The sequence below is a fragment of the Sinocyclocheilus rhinocerous genome, unplaced genomic scaffold (genome assembly GCF_001515625.1).
Source record: "Sinocyclocheilus rhinocerous isolate Xijiao unplaced genomic scaffold, SAMN03320098_v1.1 scaffold1112, whole genome shotgun sequence".
NCBI classification, from domain to species: Eukaryota; Metazoa; Chordata; class Actinopteri; order Cypriniformes; family Cyprinidae; genus Sinocyclocheilus; species Sinocyclocheilus rhinocerous.
The window spans coordinates 333,463-360,967 of NW_015657961.1; the positions used below are offsets into that span (position 1 = coordinate 333,463).

Sequence of the window (27,505 nt, forward strand, 5' to 3'; positions counted from 1 at the left end):
CGTAACATTAATGTAGACCTACATACCGGTATCTAAATATGATTTCATATTTTATGCTATATAGACCTACCACATTACCCTCCACTGGGTGTAGAATGAGCAGCAATAAACTACATTTTAGCATTTTAGAATGCCTAGTCATATGTCTGTGGATATTTTGGTGAAAGTAACTCAAAAGTAACTCAAAAGTATCGCATTACAATTCAGAGACAGTAATATTGTAATGTAACTAATTACTTTCAAAAGACAGTAACTAGTAATATATAATGTATTACATTTTGGAAGTAACTTGCCCAACACTGATAAGGGCGCTGTTCTTGAAGCAGATGAACTTAAAGTTTCACTATTAGTAGAGAAGCTTCTACCGAACTCTGTTGAGAGACGCACAGACTCATTACTGTAACTGCATTAGATTGCATTTATAACTGCATTAGTCTGCATATCAGTGGCTCAAGCCTCGGTTGGCGTTACTAGCTCTAAAGTGACGTTTTGGAATTAACAACGGAGGCATGGGATGAGACGCGTAAGAAATAATCCTATGCACAAGAGCATTTTAAGGACAAAACCTGAAGTCTTGAAGTACAACATCTTAACAATGTTTTGAGGTGTGGTAACCGTAGTATAAGTGGAATAAATGACTTATTAGAAAATAATGCACACCCAAGGTGTAATGCACACCCACATCACCACCTCGGATGTGCATTATATTTGAATAATTCAATGGCTCGTCGACAATTATTCCTCACACACACACACACACACACACATATATATATATATGTGTGTGTGTGAAGAAGCTTGAACATGGAACGCTGTCTCCTGTGTCTGTTTCATCCCGCGGTTGTGCATTCCTGATTGATGGGGCTGAGAATATTTGGGGTACTGAGAAATAACCGTTAAGTAATAAGTCAAGTCACCTTTATTTATATAGCGCTTTTAACAATACAGCAGAAATAACAGTTAAGTAATGTACAGCATGTGGGAGCACATAACTATTTTGGAGTTTAAAGTCAGCAAGAGCTAGTAAGCACTAGCAGCTGACAAGAGAATTCAGACTTTATCAGAGAAAACTTACAAAACCAAAGTCTAAGCACTTTTAAACTATGCCTTTTGGTTGCAGTTAGGTTACAGTATAAGATTTTAAAAACATTCTAGGAACCACAAAATAACATAATTGAAATGCTTTAAAAATGTTGTAAAAACACCTACTTGGTATAATACTTTCACTACTACTACTACTACAACTACAAAAAAAAAAAAAAAAATTAAGTAGCAATCTGTATATTTGAATATGTTTTAAAAATGCTAAAATACAACCAAAATAAAGTTCTATGGCAAATTTGTGCCAACAGCATAAGGACAATTACAATGATGCACTTGAAAATTGGACAACCATTGAAGTTCTTATAGCAACTTCTCAGTTGTGTTGAAAAAAAAAACGCTTCAAAATTAATTTTGCAGTATGAATGTGCAGTTTTTGTAGAACAGTCTCTTCAAGTAATGTTCACCACAGACCATATTTTACACATAAAGTAGAAATCCAGTATGGAATTCTTAAGAACACCTATGGAAAAGTAGCCTTCTGGTTTGGCCTATATACCTTTATGATGACGCTACTTGGCAAGATTTACAGTGTACATGTGTACATTTCTTGCATCCTAAATCCCTTGTTCTTAATAAATAAAATAAAATAAATGTACACAAGAAACCAGTTCCATCAGTTTCTAAGGCTGATGTCGGAAATCAAATTGACTACAAAAACGGGATAAGGAATAAAAGAACTTTGTGACGACCTACAAGTTATTTTGTTTCTGAACCTACAAGTTAAATAATGATATTTTATCTGATGCATTTAATGATTTAGAGAATGTAATGCTTACATCCAAAAAACAGTATGACAGAATGTGAAATAGAGGTCTACAAAATACTTACATACTTGTATGTGTTACTAAGTTGAGTCATCTTTATTTATATAGTGCTTTATACAATACAGATTGTTTTGAAGCAGCTTTACAGGAAAATGTTGATTCAAATGATGCAAACAAAATTCAATTCTGTAAAGCAGCTCTAAAAAAGACAATAGTAAACATTTAATTATTCAGTAGAAGTCATTTCATTGTTGGTTCAGTTTGGTTCAATAACTGCATAAGTTCATGAGTTCAATCAATCTATAAAGCCTATAAAGCCCAGCCCAGTTCAGTTTCTCATCCAATAGTCTCTGCGTCCGAAATCAAATACTTCCCTGCTATATAGTATGCAAAAAAAAAACAGCATGTGAGGCAAGTAGTATGTCAGAATTCATAGCATTTGAAAAACAGTAGGTGAAAAGTACCCGGATGACCTACTAATTCCAGTGAGATTCTGAAGCGTCCCCCAAGCCAGGAGGCGAAAGCGGCAAAGAACCCAAACTCCCATCACCAGCAACAAAGGACATACTTTTATTACACAGTATACAGTACATTAAGTATGTGAATTAGGATGCTATTGTTAACAAACAAAATACAGTAAATAAAAACCTACTTTGTGTCTTGTAAGCTATATGAATAAATCAATTTGTGATGTAACAGAGATTTGCATGGAAGGGGTAATTATATATTTTTGAGTGCTTTATTCAGCACTTTATAATTAAGGACAGTTGGTAGGATTTCTGCCACAGCTCCTAAAATAGGCATCACATATTCCTTCATTAAACCACCAGAACTTTCCTTTTCTTTTTTTAGATTCGCTATCTCTTCGTTCAGGAGATCAGCTTTCTCGCTAAAGCCTTTCTTTAGCATCTCCTCCCGCTCCTTCAGTTTGCTCTCAATGGCTCTGTCCATCTCCTGCTGCTGCTGCTCTAGCTCCTTGTTGAACTTCTCCTGCATCTGCCTCATTTGGTCCTCTTGCCGCTCTTTCTCGGCCTGCATCATTCGCTCACTCTCAATGCGTTTCTCCTCTTCCTCTTTATACTTCTGTTTCAGCAGAGCATTCTTTTCCTTTTCATCTGTCAGTCAAGATAGAAAACAAGAAAAATGATGTGAAATATGATGTTAATACCAAACCTCCCGAACCTGAACCCCAAGATGCCTTAGAGATGCTCTTCAGTAACAGTTTGGGCTTTTGGGTTCATTAAATTACAAATGCTCCAGGATGAAACAGCATAATTACAAGAATACGAATTACAAATATTCATTAGGTTGGTAAAGATTTACCTTGAATCTTTCTGTCATTTTCAGTGAGTTTTGTATCTGTGTAGAGGATGCTGTTTGCTTCTGGTCCTCGCTCATTCAGAAACTCATTCAGCACGGCCTCAGCCTGCACATAAACATACATATATTAGAGAACTTTTACTGTATAGGCACACTCATACCTTCATGTATATTCAAAGAACAATTTCAGAAAAACACTTTTTGTCCTCACCGATACACCTTTATTGGGTTCTCTGCGGTACTGTTCAACAATGGTGTCTCTGTCTCTGCAGTAGAGTTCATATCCTCCAGATTGACTGTACTCTCCATCCTGCAGCCGTTTATTCATGTCAGAGAACAGATTCTTCAGCAGATCTCTGCACTTTCTCTCTGATGCCATCTCATTCTCTTGCAGCAAACCTACATAGTACATATCTATGTCTTCCTAAACATACAAAAACACACATACATGCATCACATATGCACGCTGGAAAAAGTCTGATATACTACCATAGCTGAGTTACGGTTTAAGGAATGACCATCTGTGCACTTCTTCACACATAAGAGCAATATTTAAACACTTCAGCTACCTATCATTTAAAATAATGCACAATGAAACAAGGCTTTGCATATTTAAGAATATGTTCAAATAACAGCTGCATTATTGTGAGATGCGCATTTGAAACTTGCCATGAGTTTTTTCAGGTATTCTCTTTTTTCATCTTTAAAGGAGCGTTTCATAAACTCAGACGTGGCCAGACTGCTAAACTTTTGGTGCTCTGAGGAAATATCATCCACACCTACTGGGAACTTGTTCTTCACCTGGAAAAAGCAGCATGCTTGAATGGCTGTAACAATTCGGTTCAGTTTCAAAAAATGAATAACTTTGTGAATCAAAGGCACAGCTTTATTTATTGGCTGAATATTATCATATCAGCAAAAATGAAATCAAAACAGAAGCACACACATCAATGGAAAAATTCTCAAACAGGTGCTCAACAAAAAAGATTGATCATGAAAATAGAAAAAAGTCGGCACACCTAGGCTCCAAAAGTACAAAAATGTAATAACAGACTATCACATAGGTGGCATTTTAAGCATGCACGCTGATCAGTCTGATGAAAAGCCTGCATGCTTGAAACGTGATAGTCTGTTATTACATTTTTTATTTTTGGAGCCTAGGTGTGCCGACTTTTTTCAAGTTGAATATTATCATAGTCATTTAGTCATTTAGCAGACACTTTTATCCAAAGCTACTTACAAATGAGGACAATAGAAGCAGACAAGACTAACAAAAGAGCATCAATATATAAGTGCAAATGACAAGTCTCAGTTAGCCTAACGCAGTACACGTAGCAAGGTATATATATATATATATATATTATACACACACATATACACACACACATTTACTCCGTGAAAGAAGTAAATGGTTAACAGATGATGCTCTAAAACTAATGCCTGCCCAAGTGATCTGTATATATATATATATACAGATCTAAAACTAATGCCTGCCCAAGTGATCTGTATATATATATATATACAGATCTAAAACTAATGCCTATTTAATTGATTGTTATATTAATCAAATAATTTCAAGTTGCTTCCAAAATACACTTCTTTTAACTAAAAACCCCACTAAAGCCAAGTTAAAGCAACTTTAGATAAGTAAAGCACAGTCTGGTGAGTAACTGCACTGAGTGAATATATAAGATAATGTGTGTCATACATTTCCATCCCAATCTGATATGCTTTCAAAGCTTCTTGAACAGCTGTCTGGTTCTCTAGATTTGCAAGAGCAACAACTGCATTGTCCAGACAGGGCACCTTACCACTGTTGATTGTGTCAACATAAATCTCAACCAGACGTGCGAGCACTGACAACACACACAAACACATAAACAGATTTACCTTTCTATTAGAAAAGCTTATGGGTCTGAACACTGAATTTGTGAACACTCACATTTGCCAGTAACTCTGTGTCCTCCTTTCACTGTTTTCACGACACTATTATGAAAGATGTGGTCACAGAAACGACCCGTGACCTCCAGAAAATCGGGTACAAGGTCCCGTTCCTGCAAGCTTTCTAAACGTGTCATGTTTTCAGGTGAGGCTGGAGAAGGGAACACAAAACACTTCCTGGGGGATGGGAAATAGTTTCGGATGCATTGACGAGGCAGGTTGTAGTCACTGACTTTCTTGCTCACACCTTTTAGGAGAAAATAGCACATTTTTACCAAAATGCACTAAGAAATATTTTCTTTTGTCAGTATTCAGTCACTGTTTATTTACATATACTTCAAATTCTAGCTATGTTTATGTCTTTCTTAAATACCTTTCTTGAGCTGGAGGGCAAATTCAAGGTACTCGTCCTCAGTCACTCTCTTTCCTTCAATTACCAATTCCAAGGTGAAATCTTTCACGACCCAGGTGAATGATGGGAAAAACTGCACAAACTTAGAATCCTCTTCTTCCTCCTCATCTGCTACTTCTGTTGATCTGATTTTAATATTCTCAGCGAGCTCAGCAACATAGCTGCAGCACATTAAGAAATAACAGCATCTTGTAAAGTGTACATTTGTATATGTGAAAGAGGAAGTGGGCTATGTGGCAGGTTAAAGGATACTGCAGCTTTTCCAATGCAGTGTTATCGATGGTGCCGTGGCTGTTGTACACCAATGTGCTGCTGAGCAGAACAGCCAGACAGAAGATCCAGCCGTCATTCTTAGAGTCTCCCTGAAACACACAGAGTCTTCAGATCAAATCATCCACAACATATATCAACAAGTCTATTAAGTCTACAACTTTATTCTTGTCCTCACTTTGGCCACGTCACCAAGTCCCTCTGTGTCCAGCAGCACCAGAGTGTGTCCTTCCTTACAGGGGTGCGGGACACACCACATCCAGATGCCTTTGGTCTTCGACTCAATAGTATTGCCGAGAGCAAAGCCTGAGACAACCATGTTTTTATTATTATAATTAGCATGTAGCTAATATGTACACATTCAGCTGGTATGTCTAGATGGTTCTCTCACCTGACTGTTGTCCTGCCAGGCGGTTCATAAGGTAGGACTTCCCCGTACGGTAGAGTCCCACCACAGACACCACCACCACCGGCTCATTGATCCTACTCAGGAACTCAATGGCATCCTTACAGGCGCTGAGTGATTCGTTCACATTCTCCACCAAACAAATGGGGGAAGGCATTAGTCTGGCTTTTGACATGTTGGCTCTTTCTAGCTCTTCCTGTTTGCTAAAGGAAAAATCAACAATTTGGTTACTGCAAACAGAATATTGTAAAAAAAAAAAAAGAAATTCAAGTTTTCAATTCAATTCAAGTTTATTTGTATAGCGCTTTTCACAGTACAAATCGTTGCAAAGCAACTTTACAGAAAATTATGAAAAAAATATACATTAAAAACCTACACAACATACTGCAAAACAACTAATTCTTCACTGACTCTCCAGTATATTGCTCTATTTGCATCCTGTTAGGAATTAAATATCTATTATTAACCTCTATAAAAAAATAAAATGGTCACTGACAGGCAACTGTCATTATGGTCACTCACATGCTTTATTACTTTACTAGAATTATGATTTCAGCTGGTTAGCGAGATATTTGCATGATTATATAGTGATTAGAAATGGCAAATTTTGATGACTTGGGGTAACTTAGTACCTTTTGTCTTTAAGATTTTTAATACTAGAAGCAAAAAATGGAGAAAGATAATAGTGCCATACAGGTCAGGTTAACTCACAAATTAAAATATTTCCTCTGGCTTCAAATACATATTTACTTATATGCATTTGCAATTTTACATGGTTTATTAAAAAAAATAAACATCAGGATTGAGACCTTTATGACTATGGCAACAATCACTGCCCACTTTCAGTTAGGGATTTGGACACCAACATATACAATAATATGACGATTTTATTTATTTATTTTATTTATTTATTTAACAGCAATAATACACTAAACCGGTTAATTGCACAGTATTTTTTTATGATAAAGTATTTTTACGGTTGGGGTTATGCGTCTCATGCATTCAGCAGGAGCTTGATTGACAGACGATCATCTGACCAATCATAACAGAGAGTCTGTCGTTTTGTACAACAAACAAACTAGACAGGAGAGTAGGTTAACGTCGGTGTACTTGAACTTGAAAATGGTGTGTATTGACGTCTTTCCACGGTTGAAACAAGATACCTTCTGGTGTTCATTCATGTTTATTTCGTGCTATAACTAGTAAAGAGGAAGAGATGATCGGTTCACGTGCCGCTTGAACTGAGGTGCTACAGCGATCTGTCGCTACACATTAAAGAGCCACAAAACGGTATTTATTGTTTGAATTTCTTTAAAAAATGACAAAATTTGAAAGCTGAGACTTTGTTTCATACCAAATGTAACCTGCTCTGTGTTGTCTGTCAGCGTGTTGTCAGTGTCCTCTTTGCTCCGTCTTGTATTTTTCACTGTGAGAACCGTGAGAACATGATGTGTGGCGTAAGAGAGTCATGGCTTGTCGGACGTAGCAACAGTGGGGGGCGGTCTCACACCACACGTCCATTTTCTCACGCACCCTCAAACGAATGCAATAGCAGTTCAGTTAAAACTGTACATAATAATCAAGCGGCAACCTCCCGCTCTCTCTCGTGAAGCCAACAAGGAAGTGACTGGCTGCAAAAGGGAGTCAATCCCATAGACTCCCCATGTTAAAATGCCCAACTTTACAGCAGAAAAAAACATGTTTACAGCCTGGTTCAAAAAATGATTTTGGTCTATATAGCTAATTTTGCCCTTCATGACAACTGTGAGGGGGGGTGAATTTTTTTTATAACTCATCCGTTTAAATTATATGAAACCTTAAAGTTCTGCATAATTAAGGGCGTGGCCACTTGCGTGACAGGTGGATTGCCGCTGCTGTCACCACCGTCGAGCTAGGTGGGCGTGGCTTCAGCAACCTGCTCCCGCCTCTTTGCCCATTTTCGATTATCCAGGAGTGACGCGCGGTGACGCGCTGCCAAGATGGCGACGGCTGCCTCCGCCCACTTTTGAGCTTCAAAAACGCTCTTCGGAAATCTACGGGTGACGTCACGAACACTACGTCCATGTTTTTATACAGTCTATGATAATAATACAGATTTGGCAACCTCTTCGGTGTGTATTTGTTTTTGTGCTCTGGAGAGTGTCAAAAGTTTCTATTTACAACTTGTTCTTGTAGCGTTGAGCAATGTAGCCAATCACAGACATATCTGTCGATTTCTTGAACACCTGATTGGCCACTGCTTTCAAATTAATAAGAATTCACTTCCCAGCAAGCAATAGCCGTCATTTCAACGTCTCGGTTAAGTATAGACCCGATATAGTCCGGCTATGTGTAACCCACTTCTAGCCCAAATAACCTTGAATTTGGTTTCATGTCGTTTTTTGGCAAAATAACTAGTGAGATGTATGATATTCCATAATGTAAGCAAAGTAACAGCGTTTACCAGGTGTTTGGTTTCATTTCTTTGACATGTTCAATACGTAGCCTGTGTGTAGCCACGATTTAATATCTTAAGTTATTTAAAATATTAAATTTTTACATTTTTATATTTTTATTATCTTAAGTTGTTAAAAACTCCAGATTTTTTATCATAATATTTATATTTAAGTGTATTGTATTTATAACATCTGTTCATACACTGGATTTTTTTTTTAAGACTCCGGAATTCTTCATGCTCGCGATTCCTCTCATTGTAACAAGGTTTATACACAATGTAAGAGACTCATTGTGCAGTGTAGATAGCTTCAATAACATAACTTTGTGAGATCGCGATTAACTGAAGTGAGTGACAGCTTTTTAGTGATTATAAAGGAAGCGCTCTTTAGGCTACATATAATCTATTCAGAATTTGACTAAAAGTTGGCAGATTTCACTTTCACATTTTTCAATGATTGGCATAGTAATAATCATAGCAATGGATGGGAGAAAAATATAATTTGTCAAAATGGATGTGCATGTAAATGCAGACAATACTTTTTTTGTATCAAAATATTTTTGAAATGCGGTTGCAATTATTTGTAAAAGCAATTACTTGTACATCCTGCTCACTGTACATTCCTATTCTTCTTGTGGTGAAAAGTTAAGCCTTTTTGTTTTGTACAAACACATTACCAGTCATTATGACATTAACATGTCTGTCAGACAAAACTCTGCAGACAGGTTTTTTTTTTCAACCCCAACTCCACCCTCCATAGGAATTCTCACTCCCAGTTAAACTCAAAAGTTGGCAGCCCTGGTTTATGATAGCGGCCTCAGGTCTGACATCTTTTGGTCAACATCATGCGATTCAGAAGCACTACAGAATGACACAACACACGTCCTGAGATTTGAATGTGTTCCTGTTAGGTTTTCCGAGCCCATAAATTTCAGAGTAACCACACTCCTTCAGATACTCACATAATTAGAGTGTGTAATTCAAAGTTAAAATAAACGTTAAATATTCATAAAAAAATATATATATATAATTTAAAATCAGATTGTAAACAAAATGTACATTTGCACAATTGAAAATCTTGAATGGATGTTCTACATTTGTTTTTGAATAAATACCAAAGAAAATAATAAATAAAATAAAGTTCACTTACGTCACACTAAATTTAAAATGTATTGACTCTACTTTAGAGTACAGATGGTCACGAGGCTCTCTCTCCCTCCGCGATACTTCTCTGTGCGCACAGTCAAGTTTATGGGTCTTATTTACCACAACGATGAGATTGTTTCTCAGTATCCGCCCATATTCTTCTGTAGCTGACTTGACGGTAAACGGTCGATTTCAGTGATCGAACCGAACCTGTGTTGTTTCACTTTTAGTTTCACTTTCGTGTCAGCATCACCGATTCGCCAATGAGAGAACACGCCCCGTCTCTGTACCATTTATGGTGGAAAAGATAACGAAGTATCTCACAGGAGGAGCCTAAAAGGGGTTTGAAACCCTTTTGCTCCGGTTGTGTTGAGAGTTTTAAGAGGTATACAGCAGCCAATCCAGAGACCTCGCTAACGGTGTTTTATACACGATATTTTACGTCGTCCAACTATCGGTAAGTCAAAAATTATTTAAAAAAAACTGTAAATGTAGCCTACTTCAATATACAATCACGTTTAAACGAAGTGTCCATTTATCATCAACCCAACTCCACACTCACACAGCCCTGAAGTACCGACTAATTAAGCACATCTGTCAATTCCATTAAGGATGAATGACTTTTAGATTTGAGGTCAAATATAGTGTGTGATACCTATTTTAGAAACCTTTTACACTGGACACATCGTTTAAACAACATACACTGTTCGGCAATGTAAAAAATTTTGTATTTACACGCTGTAAGAACGTCCCTGCTTCTTTTGTAGAGATATGGCGTGTGGCGGACTCATGGCCGCTCCGGTCTGTCTCATTGAAAACGATGATAATGGGAAGCTGCGCTTGAGAAAAGAGGCCAAAGACATTCTGGATGGGATCAATGAGCCGGTGGTGGTGGTGTCTGTGGTGGGACTCTACCGTACGGGGAAGTCTTACCTTATGAACCGCCTGGCAGGACAACAGTCCGGTGAGAGAAAATGCTAAATGTCTTTCTCAAGTGCAGTATATGTTGATAATGAGAAGAACGCAGAAGTTGGATGTGTGTACATCTGTCAATATCTGAAAACACTAACTGTGGTAAAATAACAATGTAATAAACAATATAAGAATAAAGAAATATAGTAAATAGAGCAATATAATAATAACACTTTAAAATAATGGGTGAATGATTGTGTGTCCAGATGTGCTACTTTCTTGCTCTTCATACAGACAGTAACTTGAATACACCTCTCCTATGATTTATGTCTAAAATATCTGAATGAATTTTTTTCACACATTTAAAACCAGTATGATGTCTTTAATCTGCATAAAAGGAGATTTTTGGTGAATGTACTAGTCGCTCTATTTAAAAATATTCCATAGGGCATTATATAAGTCTTCTTAAGTCACAGTTTGATAACTTAAGGTCATAAATAGATAAAAGTGGTTATAATATACAATAATATAGTTTTGTCAAAAATACACGAAACCAATATGAATAAAGAATTTTTTTTTTTTTTTTACATTGTACATGCATTTAAATGTAACATGTCATCTTGGATATTTATGTCATTGTGACTGTCTCAGGCTTTGCTCTCGGCAGCACCATTGAATCAAAGACCAAAGGCATCTGGATGTGGTGTGTCACTCACCCCTATAAAGAAGGACATACTCTTGTGCTGCTGGACACAGAGGGACTTGGCGATGTAAAGAAGGTGAGGAGGAAGGCATAGCAAATGCCTTGCAATTTCCATTGCAACAAAATATACCTTCATTGCTTGCAAGGCAGTGGTATTGTATTAAAACCCTGTTGCTCACATAGTGTGCTTTTGTAGTAAAGACAAATATATATATATATATTGTCTTTGTTCTCTTTGTCTACTTTCAGGACCTCTGTGAAAATTTGATGATGTTTTGGGTTATATATTTATGCAGAAATATCGAACATTTTAAAGGGTTCACAAACTTTCAAACAGCACTGTATGTATATATATATATATAAATATATACTGTATATACACCACCAGTCAAAAATGTGGGCTTAGATATTTCAGGGGGATGAGAAACATGACACATGGATCTTCTGTCTGTCGGTTCTTCTCAGCAGTACTCTAGTGTACAACAGTTTAGGGGTCATTGACAACACAGCACTGGAAAAGCTGCAGTATCCTTCTCACACAGAAAAAAAAACATGCACATCCAGAGTAATAAATTGAAAACACTCTATCAGTGCAGCAGTGTTATTCCTCCTGAACAGTGCTGAATGTAGCTACATTACAGAGCTGACAGAGAACATTCGTGTGAAGGCAGAAGTGGGTCAACATGAGGAGGAGTCGGCAGATTTCATGCGTGTTTTTCCATCGTTTGTCTGGGCTGTTCGTGACTTTACTTTGGAACTGAAAATGGGAAATAAGCAAATAACATCAGACGAGTATCTGGAGAGTGCATTGACACTCAAATCAGGTGAGATAAAGAGCTGGCATTAAACATCCAAAGTAAACGCAATATACACTCTCCATTCATTACCTTCAGCTGTGCCATATTTAAGCACAAAATTAAATGAATATCCCTGCTGAAAACCCCCCGCTGAAGAACATGGCAAAATAAGCTAGTCTATGCTGTTCTATTCAGCAAGGAATAGTAATTATTGTAAATATAATACACTGTAGCAGTTCAAATTTTTACTGATTTCTTTTGTAATGTTATTTCTTATTTTAGGTAGCTCACCTCAGACTGAGCAGTACAACCTGCCCCGCCGCTGTCTGCGCCATTTCTTTGCGGTGAGGAAGTGCTTTGTGTTCCCTCGGCCTGCTAGTAGTACAACCTGCCCCGCCGCTGTCTGCGTCATTTCTTTGCGGTGAGGAAGTGCTTTGTGTTCACTCGGCCTGCTAGTACGCAAAACATGAGAAGAATGGAGGAACTGACCGAGAAAAGAATGGAGGAACTGACAGAGAAAGAATTGGATTCAGAGTTCCTTGAGCAGGCAAACACCTTCTGTCATTATATTTTTGACAGTGCGGATCCAAAAACTGTCACCGGAGGCCGTACAATTACTGGAACAGGTGTGTACTTTCATAGAAACCCTTGCAGAAAAACAAATTTATAAAACTACTGTTGTAAATCTTCTTTTCTCTTTTTAGACATATTATATATATCAATCGAAATATTAGTGATGCACAATATATTGATTACTGGCTGAGTGCTTTTTTTATCGTTAGTATTATCGACTTTTTTGTATATTTTCTAAAACACTTTTCTGTCTTCCAAACACAAAGTACTGCACCAAACTCTTTTCTTACATTTTGGGTGTTGTTCCAAAATCACTTACAGCAGCTTTAAGCCGATAAAAAACTATCTGCAGAGATCAATGAAAATGTGAAAAAACAAAAAAACAGATGACTGACTGAACTAAGGAGTTGTGTTTCCTGACAGCTCTGGGTAATCTTGCTGAGGTTTATGTCGAAGCGATCCGCAGTGGTAAGGTTCCTTGTTTGGAGAATGCAGTCGTGTCTCTGGCTAAGATCCAGAATGTCCGTGCAGTGGAACAGGCCCTGCAGTTCTACATGACTGAGATGCTCAGCATGGCTCAGCTTCCTATGCGCCCAGAAGAGCTGTCCGACATCCACACAGTCACAGAGAAGAAGGCCATTGACGTTTTCATCATCATGTCCTTCAATGACAATGACCAGATCTACCAGCAAGAGCTCATGGTACCAGCTGACACAAATAAACTCAAATTAACAGTACATCTTTGCAAATGTAGAGCACAAATTTAAGAGTTTCTCACATTTTCTGTTTCTTTCACTTGTTTTAGGGGAAAATGTATGATGAATATCAACAGATATGCCAGCAGAATCAGGAAGAATCTGTCCAGCAGTGTGAAGCTGTTCTGCGTGAGGTGTTTGATACACTGGAAGAAAGTGTTGTTGATGGATCATACCTGAGACCTGGAGGATACCGACAGTACAAAGACACGCTCACACAGCTGACCAATGACTACAGAGCAAGAACACGTTCACAAATAATGGTACAGTTCACACATGCACGCTTTGCTTTTGCTTTGTTTTGGACGGTCACAACAGCACTGATCATCTTTAATGCTGATAAAGACTAAAAATAACATGCAGGCATGAAACACAAATAAGAATTTTGAATATTTCATTCCACTGGGTCAGATAAAGACTTAAAATTAAGACTCAGGTGCTTTTAAGTTCTTACTGAAACTTTTACAGTACTACTCTAGTGATCACAGCCAAAGCAACATTTTTAACTTAAATTTTTTTTTTTTTTTAGTTTTTCATGTAATATGTATATTTTGTTTGTTTTATTTCAATGAACAAAAACAAATTTTAATAGTTTTAGTAGCAAAAACAACAGTGGTATGGATTACTTACAGCACATGACCTGACATGATTTTTTTTTTTCACAGAGTGAAGAAGTGTTGAGCAAGTTTTTGAAAGCAAAGGAAGATATTGGGAATATGATTCTAGGAGCTGACCAATCTCTGAGTGCAGCAGAACAGGAAAAAGAGGGTACAATTCAAATCAGCTGCACACTTCTCTATCAGTCAACGATCAGTCAAGGCTCTCAATGATACATAAGACAGTACAATGACAACAAAGAACTGTGATAGACAGCAATTGATTTTCCACTTGTCTTAAGTCTACATCAGAATTAGTTCATTATACTGTCTCTCTTTCATTATACAGTGCAGAGGTTGAAGAATGAGATTCTGGAGCAGCGGCAAAGAGGTCTAGAGGAACAGAACTGCTTACAGGAGCAGGCGTTTAAAGACATGCAGAGAACCCATAAGGAACATGTGAATCAGATCATTAGTCAGACGGAAAAAGAGCAGGAGAGAATGAGAAGAGACAATCAACGAGTCCTGGAAGCCAAACTAAGAGTAAGAACAGGATACTTTCTTTCAAAACTTTTACTTTGTTCCAGAGAAGTCACCTTCAAAGGTCAAAATCACTTAGCAATTCTTTCACTTGTGGCTGTTTGCATTGTATTGCAGGAGAAGGACGCTCTTCTACAGAAGGGCTTACAGGAGCAAGCCTCCCAGATGCAGAGGCAGATTGACCACTTAAAATCAGAAATGCATAAAGAAGAGGAGTCAAAACCATCTGCAGTCAGCCGGATTATGGATGGTATCGGTGCCGCAGCAGAATTGATCTTGCCGGGCTTTGTTAGCCGTGGTTTGTCTGCTGTCTCGAAATGGTTTAAATAAGTGCAGAATGAATATGCTTCTCTCACGCATGTCATTCACTCTAAAGGGCCGTTCACACCAAGGATAACTATATTAGTGTTCACACCCAGGGACAATAAGTTTCTCCTTAATTATAAGCATGCGCTGATGTCATATGCCACTCTTTAATGTCAGATGGATTCTGACTGGCTGAGTGGCTGTCAATATTTTTTATCATTCATCAACTGGAAAAAAAATCATTCTGAAAGTGCCCCTTTCATACAGTAGATGTGTAGACTTCGCCATTTAATATTTTAAAATTCTGAATGATTTTGAGGACATTATCATTATAGTTATCATCCTTGGTTTGAACAGGCCGTAAGCCTCCAAGCAATCAGGATTATGGTGCTTTCAATATATTATTTACTCTGGTGAATCCTGGTGTAAAAACACTTTAAAAAGCTGTCAAAATGCTAAAAAGTATTTATGTCTTGGAAAAAAATACCACAAAAAAAGCCCAGAAAGATTAGAAATGTATCATTCCCTCTGTATTTTGTTAAAAGTAACTACTAAATATCATGGATCCACAAATCAGTTCACAGAAGAGATTTTGTGATGCAGTTAAAGCAGTTGATCTTGTAGAGATTCCGCTGATCAGTCTTTTATTTAAGAGATCTGAAGACTACATAAAATATCATATATATACTGCATTGCAATAAAGTGCTCACACACTCTGAGCATGTGCGGTCATGTATATTATGACCCGTCTTAAAGTTCAGAGCCAGACATCAGCCTTCTGAGCGTGTCTGATGTCTCTGCTCGAATCCAGGGCTCGGTAGTGGCGGTATCAATGGAGCTGGGCCTGCCAGGAGACTGCAGGGTAAAATGCTCATCACCACGACTTGCCTCATCATCGTCATCAGAGCAGACTCCTAAACACATAATTGAAATAAGTTGTGCATCTCCAGAATCATAAAACATACACAGAGACAAAGACAAACACACACACCTGCTGTGGTGTTGTGATGGCCGAAGGCTTGTAGTCTCTTCATCCTGGGAGTGTTTGTGTCTCTGAGCTTCCTCATATTGAAGGACTGCAGCTGCACTGGCTTCCCCTCTGCAGACTAAACACACACATATACACTGTTTATTATATCATGCTTTATGATGACTATTTTCCACACTTTAGAATTATACTGAAGTCATCATATATAAATTATGCATATGTAAATCCTGGTGGTGGTGGCCACTTGTTGTCTGCTTGTTCTTCACTATCTACTAAAACTAATTGATTCAAAAACAAAATTTTAAACACAACAGAACATTGCAAATATATTGTGAACAGAACATTATTAATCATTTCCAATAACTTTATCAAATTGAAAAATATTAAAAAATCAAATTATTCAAAAAATATTATCTGCTGTCACTATACAGACATATGTTTAGATGTTTCAGTGTGAATTACCCGAAGGTTTGCTAGTCTGCGTCGCTCTCGTGCAGACAGCTTAGCAGATTTCCTCTCGCTGTCTGGAGGAACTGGGAAAGCAACTCCATTCTGATCTAATGATAAATAATAAGATAACTGTACACCAGCGGAAAGCAGTCAACAGTGTGTAATCAAACAAACAAAAAAACAGATGTATGAGAAAGTGATATATAACACTATGAAAATAAATATCATCTTGTGATAAAGTGTGTTCATACTTTTCTTTAAAATAAATGTCACTTGGTTTGATGTTTTCTTATATAATGCAAAGACATTAATTTATGTCTTGGAAAAAAATACCACAAAAAAAGCCCAGAAAGATTAGAAATGTATCATTCCCTCTGTATTTTGTTAAAAGTAACTACTAAATATCATGGATCCACAAATCAGTTCACAGAAGAGATTTTGTGATGCAGTTAAAGCAGTTGATCTTGTAGAGATTCCGCTGATCAGTCTTTTATTTAAGAGATCTGAAGACTACATAAAATATCATATATATACTGCATTGCAATAAAGTATTTATGTCTTGGACAAAAATACCACAAAAAAAGCCCAGAAAGATTAGAAATGTATCATTCCCTCTGTATTTTGTTAAAAGTAACTACTTGATATCATGGATCCACAAATCAGTTCACAGAAGAGATTTTGTGATGCAGTTAAAGCAGTTGATCTTGTAGAGATTCCGCTGATCAGTCTTTTATTTAAGAGATCTGAAGACTACATAAAATATCATATATATACTGCATTGCAATAAAGTGCTCACACACTCTGAGCATGTGCGGTCATGTATATTATGACCCGTCTTAAAGTTCAGAGCCAGACATCAGCCTTCTGAGCGTGTCTGATGTCTCTGCTCGAATCCAGGGCTCGGTAGTGGCGGTATCAATGGAGCTGGGCCTGCCAGGAGACTGCAGGGTAAAATGCTCATCACCACGACTTGCTTCATCATCGTCATCAGAGCAGACTCCTAAACACATAATTGAAATAAGTTGTGCATCTCCAGAATCATAAAACATACACAGAGACAAAGACAAACACACACACCTGCTGTGGTGTTGTGATGGCCGAAGGCTTGTAGTCTCTTCATCCTGGGAGTGTTTGTGTCTCTGAGCTTCCTCATATTGAAGGACTGCAGCTGCACTGGCTTCCCCTCTGCAGACTAAACACACACATATACACTGTTTATTATATCATGCTTTATGATGACTATTTTCCACACTTTAGAATTATACTGAAGTCATCATATATAAATTATGCATATGTAAATCCTGGTGGTGGTGGCCACTTGTTGTCTGCTTGTTCTTCACTATCTACTAAAACTAATTGATTCAAAAACAAAATTTTAAACACAACAGAACATTGCAAAACTGGAACCCAAACAAACTGAATGAAAACCTTACCTTGGCTAAGACTAGAATACATAAACTAAAAGTCTGAAAAACATGTAGCCTATTTCTGCCAACTAAGCTGCCATTTAGGTTGCTTTTTATTTACATGTGTGTATCTTTTAGATAAATTCTGTACTCAGTGCATTCCTGGAATTCATTGGCCGTATTTATGTCATGTAAAAAAAAAAACACAAACATCACATTTTTATTACTTTGATTCCTTTTAGGGTGTATCCATCGGGAATATTGCTGTAGAGATCATTCCAAAGCATCATTTCCTTCCAGACAGCAAAATTATAAACCATTAGTTTGAGAGATCACACTGGAAAAGAGTTTTCCAGCGATGAAAAGCAAAACCAGCTAAAACCAGTACAAACACAGTCATGACCAGCTGTATTCATGTACAGATCACATGTGGCTAACTATCAACACACAAACACACTGTATACTGTACCTGTCCGTGAGGGGGGAGGGGAGATGCTCCCACTCCGTCTGCAAGAGCTGCTCCTCCAGATGCCGCTGTTCACTGCGCAGACATCTTCTTAACGCACACAGCTCATTTACAACCTCACTTCTGTACTCTGAAGAAAACAAATACAGTTAACCCCTTCAAAAATATGTGAGGATGGTATTAGCTAGTAAAAATTAAATATACTTCCAACTTACACCGTGTCTACACCGGACGCGACAAAATACAACAGAACATATTATGCTGTCTACACTGGATGCGGTGCGGCGCGACAAATTCCTGACAGTAAACTGCTGCTGCGTTCTATTTATGACATACTGACACAAATTTCAAATGATTTTCAACGGTCGCTTTGTCGCGTCCAGTGTAGACAGACTTTAGCTGTTGCAGCACGGCGCGACACGACACGACAACTGTTGCGTCCGGTGTAGACAAGGTGTTAGTCTATGAATTAAAGACCAAAATACTTTAGGGAACAAATACTCGCAACACCAATAAATTCACTTTCTGACAGAAGCACAGATCCTCGTCCGCCCTCAACATCTCTGTCCCTCTGTGTGATAGAAAAACAGAACTGCCATGTTAAACATCATTCAGTGCTGATGGAGCTGCATCTAGTACTGCAGAACACAACGGAAATAACAAGAACAGGAAGTAACAAGCACGCCATACATTCATAGTGAGAAAGGAAAACTTACAGACTGCCATGTTCTAGGCATAAAGGCATCTGAGAAATGTGGGAAAAAATGTGTCAGTTTCATCACAAAAGATGGAATTACATAAGACCAAACATTAAATTGAGCTCTCATTTTACAGTCATATTTATTTTTAGCCAACTACAAATGACTTTAGTATGATTTGACCTGCTATATATTGAAGGAACTACAAGAACTCATAAACTAATATTTATTTCAGTAACTACAATCCTCATAGCTCAGATTTATATTGGTATTAGCCAGCCAGTTCTTACCCCTGTACATGATGTCATCAGCTCCCTTTAAGCTGATTGGCTCAGTGCCACGGGCGGAGGGGCCTCGCACAGGCATACGCAAACGAGCCATGTCAAACACATCCGTCCTGTGCCTACAAACACACACATGAAGTGCTACTGTATGTTGTAAAAACGGTCACAGTTAAAGTTATTAGGCATGCTGGAGTGCCTGCAGCTCTCTTAGTTATGATTATTCACAATATTGCTTTTATAAAACTACTGTTTACTATTGTCCTGTTTTTAGAGCTGCTTTACAGCAGAATTGAATTGTGTTTGCATTAATGAAACTTTTTCCTGTTTAACACTGTAAAGCTGCTTTGACACAATCTGTATTGTATAAAGTGCTATAATAATTAAAGGTGACTTGACTTGATAAAACAGTGACTGCATAATAAAATATAGACATCATTTATTAAAGTGTAATAAAGAAAATGTAAACTTTTTCTAGAGGATATAACATAATGTGTTATATATGAGTGCTGCACATACAGTAGAGAACAGTTATTTCACTGGTATATTGATGTAGCCATACTGACCAATAAGTATGTATTGGTAAAAGTTATATATTTTTTGGGAATATATATATTTATATGCAGCAGCGTAGCAGATCTGTTCCGCCAAGATCAAATACATTAACATTGTCATATCCATCACCATGCTAAAATCTTCAGAGAGTTGTCATGATTGAATTGCTTTTTTGTGAGTGTCTGTTGCACTCTTACTGTCTGTGAGTGCTTCTGCTGTGCGTACTGAGTGAGTGTGGCTCTCCTGATGATGTTGAAAAAGAAACTCCCGTTATTGGGTAATCTGTGGAAACAAACACAGAGTAATGATGTAGCACCAGTAGGAATCTTATGCTAAATGGATTTAAAAATTAGTTTTCATGCCATGTAGATTCAAGTGGTTTTGAATAAGAGATCCAGAACACAGTGCCAAAATTATTTACAGCACAAAAGTAAGCAAATATGATTCATATGCACCCACTCTCTGCACCCAATATTTCACCACACAAAACCATGTTTACCCTCACTGCAAGTAATATTTTATGTAATCTGTTGTGTCATATGTGTCTTACAGGCTCTACTGGGGCTCATCAAACTCTCAGAATCATTATTTGGAGTCTTATAGGCATCTGTAAGGAATGGGAGGTGAGTAGGGACAAAAGGCATCCTGCAGAAAAAAACAAAAACGTGTTTGTGAGCTTGAAGTACAGCACGTGCAAATATGTGTGCTTGTGTGTTTGCACTTATGTATATCCATATATACCTGCATGGAGACAGAGGGTCTGTCCTGTATTGCAAAACACCCTCAGCAGGCTCAGCAGTGTCCAGGCGGATGATGTCATCCCTTGGTTGCTTTCTGTACGCAGACGCCTCACTCACAAAGAGCTGCTTTAAAGGAAAAGGTCAGAAAATCAGTACAAGAACATCAACAAATATGTGAATACACAAACACACCTTGTTACCTTTTTCTCAGCATCTGTTGGAACTCTCAGGTCCAGTTCCTTCTCCCTAAAGAAAGTTGAATTACAGGAATAGTTCATGAGAGCGGCATGAACGTTCTGCCTATTGTCTCTTTTGTGTTCCACAGAAGAAAGAAAACTGGGTTTGGAACGTCATTAGAGTCAGTAAATGTTCATTTTTGGGTGAATTATCCATTGTACACTGACAATTTTTTTAAATGTTTCTAATGAGGTAACAATATAAACCAAATACACCAGTCAGACTATTTTGCATGAACACACACCTTCTCCTGTGACTCTGTTTCTCTGCGATTTGTTCCTGTAGTTCACACCTATAACGTTCCTTTTTCCTCTGCAGTGCGGCCTCCAGATCCACTGCACCTGTCAATCAAAATCAGCCATGTCAGAAGCCTGAGCCTTAATATCAGTTAAATGGATGAATATCCTGTCATCATTTACTCACCGTCATATTGTTCCCAAACTGTATGACTTTCTTTCTTCTGCAGAACAAAAAAGAAGAGATTTGGAGAACATTGTGAACCAAACTATTTTGGTGCCCACTGACTTCAACTCAAAATATCGTCTTTCTTTCTTCCACAGAAGAAAAACAGTCATACAGGTTTGGGACGACAGTTTGTGATGGTGAGTAAATGATGACAGAATTTTCATTTTTGGGTGAAGTATCCCTTTACAATCAAATCAGAATCATTCTCCATTGAATGAAGCAATGAAACATCACTTCTCCAGTTATTAAGCCAATCAGAGCAGTAACAAGGTAAACTCATACCTATTAAAAGTCCAGTGGTGCAAACTGTGTCCTGACTGGCCACAGATACAGATCTTTCATTGGCTTGGGTCGCAACGGATGCTGACCTTCTACAACAGTAACATGAACAACAATGAAGGAGAAGAGATAAATGTGGGTCAAACCATTCTGCCAGCAGACTTTAGCTGTTGCAGCACGGCGCGACACGACACGACAACTGTTGCGTCCGGTGTAGACAAGGTGTTAGTCTATGAATTAAAGACCAAAATACTTTAGGGAACAAATACTCGCAATGTTTGTAAAACCTGAAATCACCTAAATTTTGGGCAAATCAATTATGTAAAGCTCAGGTTTAGGGTATAGTAAATATTATTAGATTAATATATAAAAACAAAAAAGCCAATAGGACATCTCCATCATGATATGTGTGCACAAGGATGAGTGTTTACTCTCTGTTCTCTGGTTGTTTCTGTTTTCTGGAGATGGAAGAGCCCGAAACGCAGAGAAATCCTGAAAAATACATAGACTTTAGTGAGTGAGAAGTCAACCTGAGTGTTTGCCATTATCTGAAGGAAGGACGACAGAGTTCTGGTAATTAGGCTGAGGGTCTGGTTACAAGGTCATGAGAAGAAAATCATGGTTGCCAGATCTGCATAACAAAACTAGCCAATGGCCAATCAACAATAGCCCAAAACTAACCCACTAACCCTATCCCAAATATCAAAACTCAAAATATACCATTCCTATAACCTAAAATTTATATTTTATAGTCACTGTTATGTGTTATACACAATTTTATACACATGAAGTGAACATGAGCTTTTTCCATGTTTGTTTGTACAAATAAAGTTTGTGTTCCCAACCGTTTTTGTTACCGTAGCATTTGAAGGGTTGCGGTGTTTCTTCTGTAGGGTAGGGATAGGAGGGGATGGTGCACGTTGAACCTAAAAATGAAAAAAAAGATGACAATACTGTTACACACACTCACTACATCTAGAGAAATTTTCAGCAAATATATCTTAAATATATACAGCTTTTGAGATGTAGCTCACTCCAGTAAATTTCATTTTCACACACCTGTTGCAGTCGTATTTGTCTTTCTTGCTCTTCCTGTTCTCTTACAGCAGCTCTCTCTTTCTCTTCTTCTTCTTTCTTTTTTTCTGCATCCCTCCGTCTCTCCTCCACAAGACGAGCGAGTTCTTCATTCTTCAGTTTTTGCTGCAAAAAGATAAGCTTACTTAAAGTCAGCAGTGCTGGTCACTGAGATGGTCTGAGGTCATCAGGAGTGCTCACATAATGCACTGGAAAATTAAACACGACGACATGCATTTGATGGCATTTCCTTAAGAACTTAAATTCCCTTTATTTGGATGGAAAATGTGATTTAAAGTGAACTATTATCACATTATTACATTGTGCATCACTAAAAATAAAACAGGCAGGAGTGCATGTGCGTCTGTCTGACCTTCATCTCTCTGCGTTTTCTGCTCTCCTGCTCCTCTTCATACTCTCTCCTGATTTTCTCTCTCTGTTCTGCCAGTCGCCTGTCCTCCCTCTCCTCCTCTGCCCTCATCCACTTTCTCTCCTCCGCCTGCTTCCTTTGCTTATCTTCTATCTAATGCCACACACAAAATTAAAAAATTAAAAATAAACACACACGCACAAAAAATTAGGTTTATATATATAGGTACAATGGGATCCAACGTTTTAAAATTGAACCACACGGAAAATCTATGATACAATATCTATAATTTAATATAAATATATGTATGAGTGTGAAGAGGCTGTGTATATGTACACTACTGTTCAAAAGTCTAGTGTTGGTAAGATTTTATATATATATATATATATATATATATATATGTTTTGGAAAGAAGTCACATAAGCTCACCAAGGCTGCATTTTTTTGGTCAAAATGCTGTAGAAACAGTAATATTGTGAAAAATAATTACAATTTAAACAACTGTTTTTAATTTTAATGTATTTTAAAATGCAGTTTATTCCTGTGATGGCAAAGCTGAATTTTCAGCATCATCACTCCAGTCCGATTTGGTGCTTAAGAAATATTTCTTCTTATTTCTTCTAATATCGTTAAGAATTCTTAATACTTCAACAGTGACATGAAATGCTTCTGCTTAATATGTTTGAAGAATAGAACAGCATAGGAGTTCATAGCAACAGCATTTATTTGAAAAATATTTTTTTGTAACAATGTAAAAGTCCTTACTCTCACTTTTGTTCAATTTAATGTATCTTTGCTGGATAAAATATTAATAATAATATTATATTTTTCTAAAAATCCTACCAACCCGAAACATGAACAGTAGTGCATGTGTGTACCTGGAGTCTCAGGTAAGCTTTGTATTGGTCTTGCTCCAGTAGTTGCTGGGGTGACAGCATCTGATTAAACACATTCCCTCTTGCAAACCGTGGAGTGTGTGTCTCAACAAAACCTTCAAATACACACACATTGAACTTGAGGATGTAAACATTCACTAAAGACACCATACGTGTTTGTATGTGAACAAGTGTTAACATGTTACCTGGCCTCTCCGGCCTTTGTGGTGGTGCTGCAGCTGCTGCATTCAAAAGATGCATCTTCTTCAGATCAGCTACACACACACAAACATATCATTTCTATAGTCACATGTTCCATAACTAACAAACTAAAAGGAGATTAAATCATACTAAATAAATCATACTAATTAGATTTCCAGTGCTGTCTCTGAGTGGTGCACCAGCTCCGCCTCTTCCCCTCAAAAAAAATAAACTAATTAAAACTGCCAGTTTGCCAATCTAATCAGTGTATGCATGTTTTACCTGTTTCTGTGCTGTAGTTTGCTCGTGTGATGTCCTGTCTCTGTGTACAATTCCCCTCTTCTTATGAGAAAGAGAGAGACAGAGATGTTCATTTATATATATAAATATTCGTGACATGAGTCACCAGTTCTAAACATCTCTCCCTCTGTCTCTGTCCTCACCTGTTTGCCGTCCTGGTGTCTCTCTCTCTCTGATGTCGCCTCCCTTGCAAAAGCATGAGTTCTTCATCACTGCAGTCTTCCTCAGAGCTACACACGCCCCATCCCAGCCCACACACCTCTGTAAGGGTGGCCACATCCCTCACACGGACCGTCTGAAAAAGTGAGCGGGAGAGATTTGCCCTTACAAAACAGTGCTTTGGCAGAACCATAGTACAGTGATAATATCAGATGGTAATATTATGGTAATGCATGATACACTAGCAGGTGATGTGGCTTTTCTAATGAAGTAGTTCAGAAGAAGTAGGATGCGATGGTGGAGAGCTGGATAGCATCAAAAACGCATTATTACAATTGTGCCATGTAGTAAAAACATGGTAATACAATAATACTTTTTAGTAAGTGTAACATACATCACAGAAGTGAAATCTCAACCTCACAAAACTGTGTTGTACCGAAGGAGGGAAACAGAAACAATCATGCTTTTGACCTAATACTGTACCCTGGGTATTCGTCTTCTCTCTGGAACGGTGTGAATGTCACCAGCATCCCAGTGATCTTTCTGCAAGAGACAGAAAGATTTGGTCTCATTCACTAAACATGTGTACACAAAAATTTGATACAAACATTTTCACAATCAAATCGCGATTCACCAAAAACATTCATACTAAAATTCACACTAATTTACGGGAAAAATGTAGGAACCACATGTAACTGAAACCACACATATGCAAAATCACATACTCTGGGTGGCCTTATATTTTTTTCCCCATACTATAGAAGTCAATGGCTGCTGTCAGCTGTTTGGTTACACACATTCCTCAAAATATCTTCTTTTATGCTCAACAGATGAAAGGAGCTCATAAAGGTTTGGAACAACATGAGGGCCAATAAATGATGACAGAATTTTCATTTTTGGGTAAACTATCCCTTTAACATGAAATGACATAAATATTTATTAATATATTATTTTAAGTATACAGAAAAAAGAAAAGCTGTGTTATAGCTCAAGATGTGAGGCTTCTCTTTATAACAATGCAGATACGCGTATGTACAGCTGTTTAATCAGAGGTCTGTAATATGGGTCTGTATAAAAGTTTCCTATTGTGTTTGAAATAGTTTTGGGGATGGCACGCTTGCCATTGTGTTCACCTCTGCCATGTATTTCCTGTAATCATTCCTGAGTTCTTCTTGCAGTTTGTGTTTCTTTCTCTCATATTCCTCTCCGAGTGGCAGACTCACACCATCTACATAATGAAATTACACATACACACCTTTAAAACCAGGTATGCATTTAACAGAAATTAATTAACAACCATATTAAATTGCAAACAGTGCTGTACCTTGCTGACTTGTGCGTGGAGGGATGTCCTCTTTCTGGAGAACGTGGCCTGTCCGCCTCTGATACATCAATATTTAACAACATTACAATGAAGACCAGTCACATACATTCTCTTTATCCCCATCATTAACTCTCTCTCACCCTCATCTCCATGTAAGGGGGATCCTGTTCCAGACATGCCTTCTCCTCTGCTATCTTTGTTTTCTGATCTTCCAGAAACTTCCCCAATAACTCATCCATCTGGAACACATACAAATGTTAATGCAAAGCACATCAAACATAAACTGCAGCACTACAGTGCCACCTGTAGATACATATAGCTTATTTTACATAAATAATACCAGTCATTCTTTCCAGCAAAGTCCCATTAATTAATGCATGTAATAACGTTAACTAACAACAAGCAATAATATTAAATTATAATTAGTTAATAAAAATGTATTGTCAGTTTATGTCAGCTCAGGTCCATTAAATAATATTAATACAACCTCAGCTTTTAATATTAGGCTACTCTAGAAGTATTTTTGTAGTTCGTGTTAAATAATGTAGTTAAGCTTAATTTATAGATACAAAAAAATATAGTTATTAATAATGAAAATAAGAGAAAAGAAAAATAGAACACAATAAGCAAGAAATGCATAAAACAAGTATCAAATATGCAACAAATTATGACCTTTTCTAACTTAATATTTTAGCCATGTAATCTAATGGAATGATATTCAGACATTTTCAAGGTCTCCAAATGCTTATGATCGATGAACCACCCTTAAAAAATACCATGGTAACCTTTTATGCTTACACACCGAGACAAAAAGTGCACACCTCTACACACCTCTCTTAATTCCTTCTGGTGCTGAAACTCAGTTTAATCTTCTGTCGGCACGACTCTGAATCTGAACTGCAGTCAAGCCAGCCTCCACTTTAAAAAACATCTTCCACTCCACAAAAGAACCATTTGATCAGATCACATCGATAATAGACACGGTAATAAAAGTTACTAAAGTGCGTTGTTTATTTACTAAATCTAAGGTGTTATCTGATACAAACTCTATTCCGAACTAATAATCCCAGCAGAAAATGTACTGTTTCATTAGGTAAAGTTAATAAATGTGTCATCTGATATCTGGATCTGTTCATATGTTGGAAACGATCAATGTTTTAAACAAACTGTATATTTATCTAATATGTTAATCGGTTCATAATCTGATTTCACTGATCTCCGGGTTGCATCGAATAGAAACAGAGCGCCGCTACTCTTCTCTTCCAGTCTTTTTTTTTTCTCTCTCTCTCTCTCTTCTCTTCTCTTCCAGTCTTTTTTTTCTCTCTCTCTCTCTCTTCTCTTCTCTTCCAGTCTTCCTTTCCTGTCTTTGTTCGGTCGTGACGTTTTTTAGGCCAACCCATTGAACCCGGAAGGAGCCATGGGTTTAAAATAGAGGTTTTAAATCTATAACAAATACATAAAAAAATTAAATAAATAAAATTACCTTCACCCATTCACCCTGTTCATTGCACACAATTTGTTATTTATGTGTATAATTTATGAAAAACGTTCTCACGTGTAGGCTACAAATAAACTCACTATTCATGTTCTCAATGTTTAAAATTCATCACAAGAGAAAATTATGTTTTTTTTAATGTTTTTTTTTCTGAAAGTCATTT

The 27,505-nt window shown here is 37.4% G+C and overlaps 3 protein-coding genes across 3 annotated transcripts; 1 reads left to right on the forward strand and 2 right to left on the reverse strand.

Moving 5' to 3' along the window:
• Positions 1–2,195: 2,195 nt before the first annotated feature.
• On the reverse strand, positions 2,196–10,079 carry LOC107721736 (guanylate-binding protein 1-like). Its single transcript, XM_016529894.1, has 11 exons — positions 9,802–10,079; positions 6,203–6,413; positions 5,990–6,117; positions 5,794–5,903; positions 5,503–5,702; positions 5,131–5,376; positions 4,898–5,044; positions 3,858–3,991; positions 3,400–3,612; positions 3,192–3,294; positions 2,196–2,983 (listed from the first exon to the last, which is right to left on the reverse strand). The coding sequence occupies exons 2-11, from the start codon at positions 6,390–6,392 to the stop codon at positions 2,589–2,591; spliced, it is 1,866 nt and encodes a 621-aa protein (XP_016385380.1). The 5' UTR covers positions 6,393–6,413; positions 9,802–10,079; the 3' UTR covers positions 2,196–2,588.
• A 61-nt stretch (positions 10,080–10,140) lies between these two features.
• On the forward strand, positions 10,141–15,502 carry LOC107721764 (guanylate-binding protein 1-like). The gene is made up of 12 exons (XM_016529926.1): positions 10,141–10,254; positions 10,565–10,761; positions 11,361–11,488; positions 11,828–11,937; positions 12,043–12,236; positions 12,492–12,610; positions 12,703–12,835; positions 13,206–13,483; positions 13,588–13,800; positions 14,203–14,305; positions 14,483–14,676; positions 14,791–15,502. Exons 2-12 carry the CDS (start codon positions 10,569–10,571, stop codon positions 15,001–15,003), a joined length of 1,878 nt encoding a protein of 625 aa, XP_016385412.1. The 5' UTR covers positions 10,141–10,254; positions 10,565–10,568; the 3' UTR covers positions 15,004–15,502.
• A 78-nt stretch (positions 15,503–15,580) lies between these two features.
• On the reverse strand, positions 15,581–26,702 carry LOC107721694 (centrosome and spindle pole-associated protein 1-like). The gene is made up of 26 exons (XM_016529831.1): positions 26,679–26,702; positions 25,988–26,086; positions 25,848–25,905; positions 25,657–25,751; positions 25,007–25,066; positions 24,508–24,659; positions 24,347–24,406; positions 24,229–24,281; positions 24,070–24,138; positions 23,867–23,979; positions 22,992–23,141; positions 22,604–22,744; positions 22,390–22,470; positions 21,902–22,036; positions 21,224–21,260; positions 21,045–21,141; positions 20,764–20,899; positions 20,565–20,689; positions 20,374–20,468; positions 20,021–20,105; positions 19,278–19,390; positions 19,006–19,034; positions 18,800–18,860; positions 16,430–16,524; positions 15,971–16,085; positions 15,581–15,893 (listed from the first exon to the last, which is right to left on the reverse strand). Exons 2-26 carry the CDS (start codon positions 26,084–26,086, stop codon positions 15,730–15,732), a joined length of 2,418 nt encoding a protein of 805 aa, XP_016385317.1. The 5' UTR covers positions 26,679–26,702; the 3' UTR covers positions 15,581–15,729.
• Between the last annotated feature and the right edge of the window lie 803 nt (positions 26,703–27,505).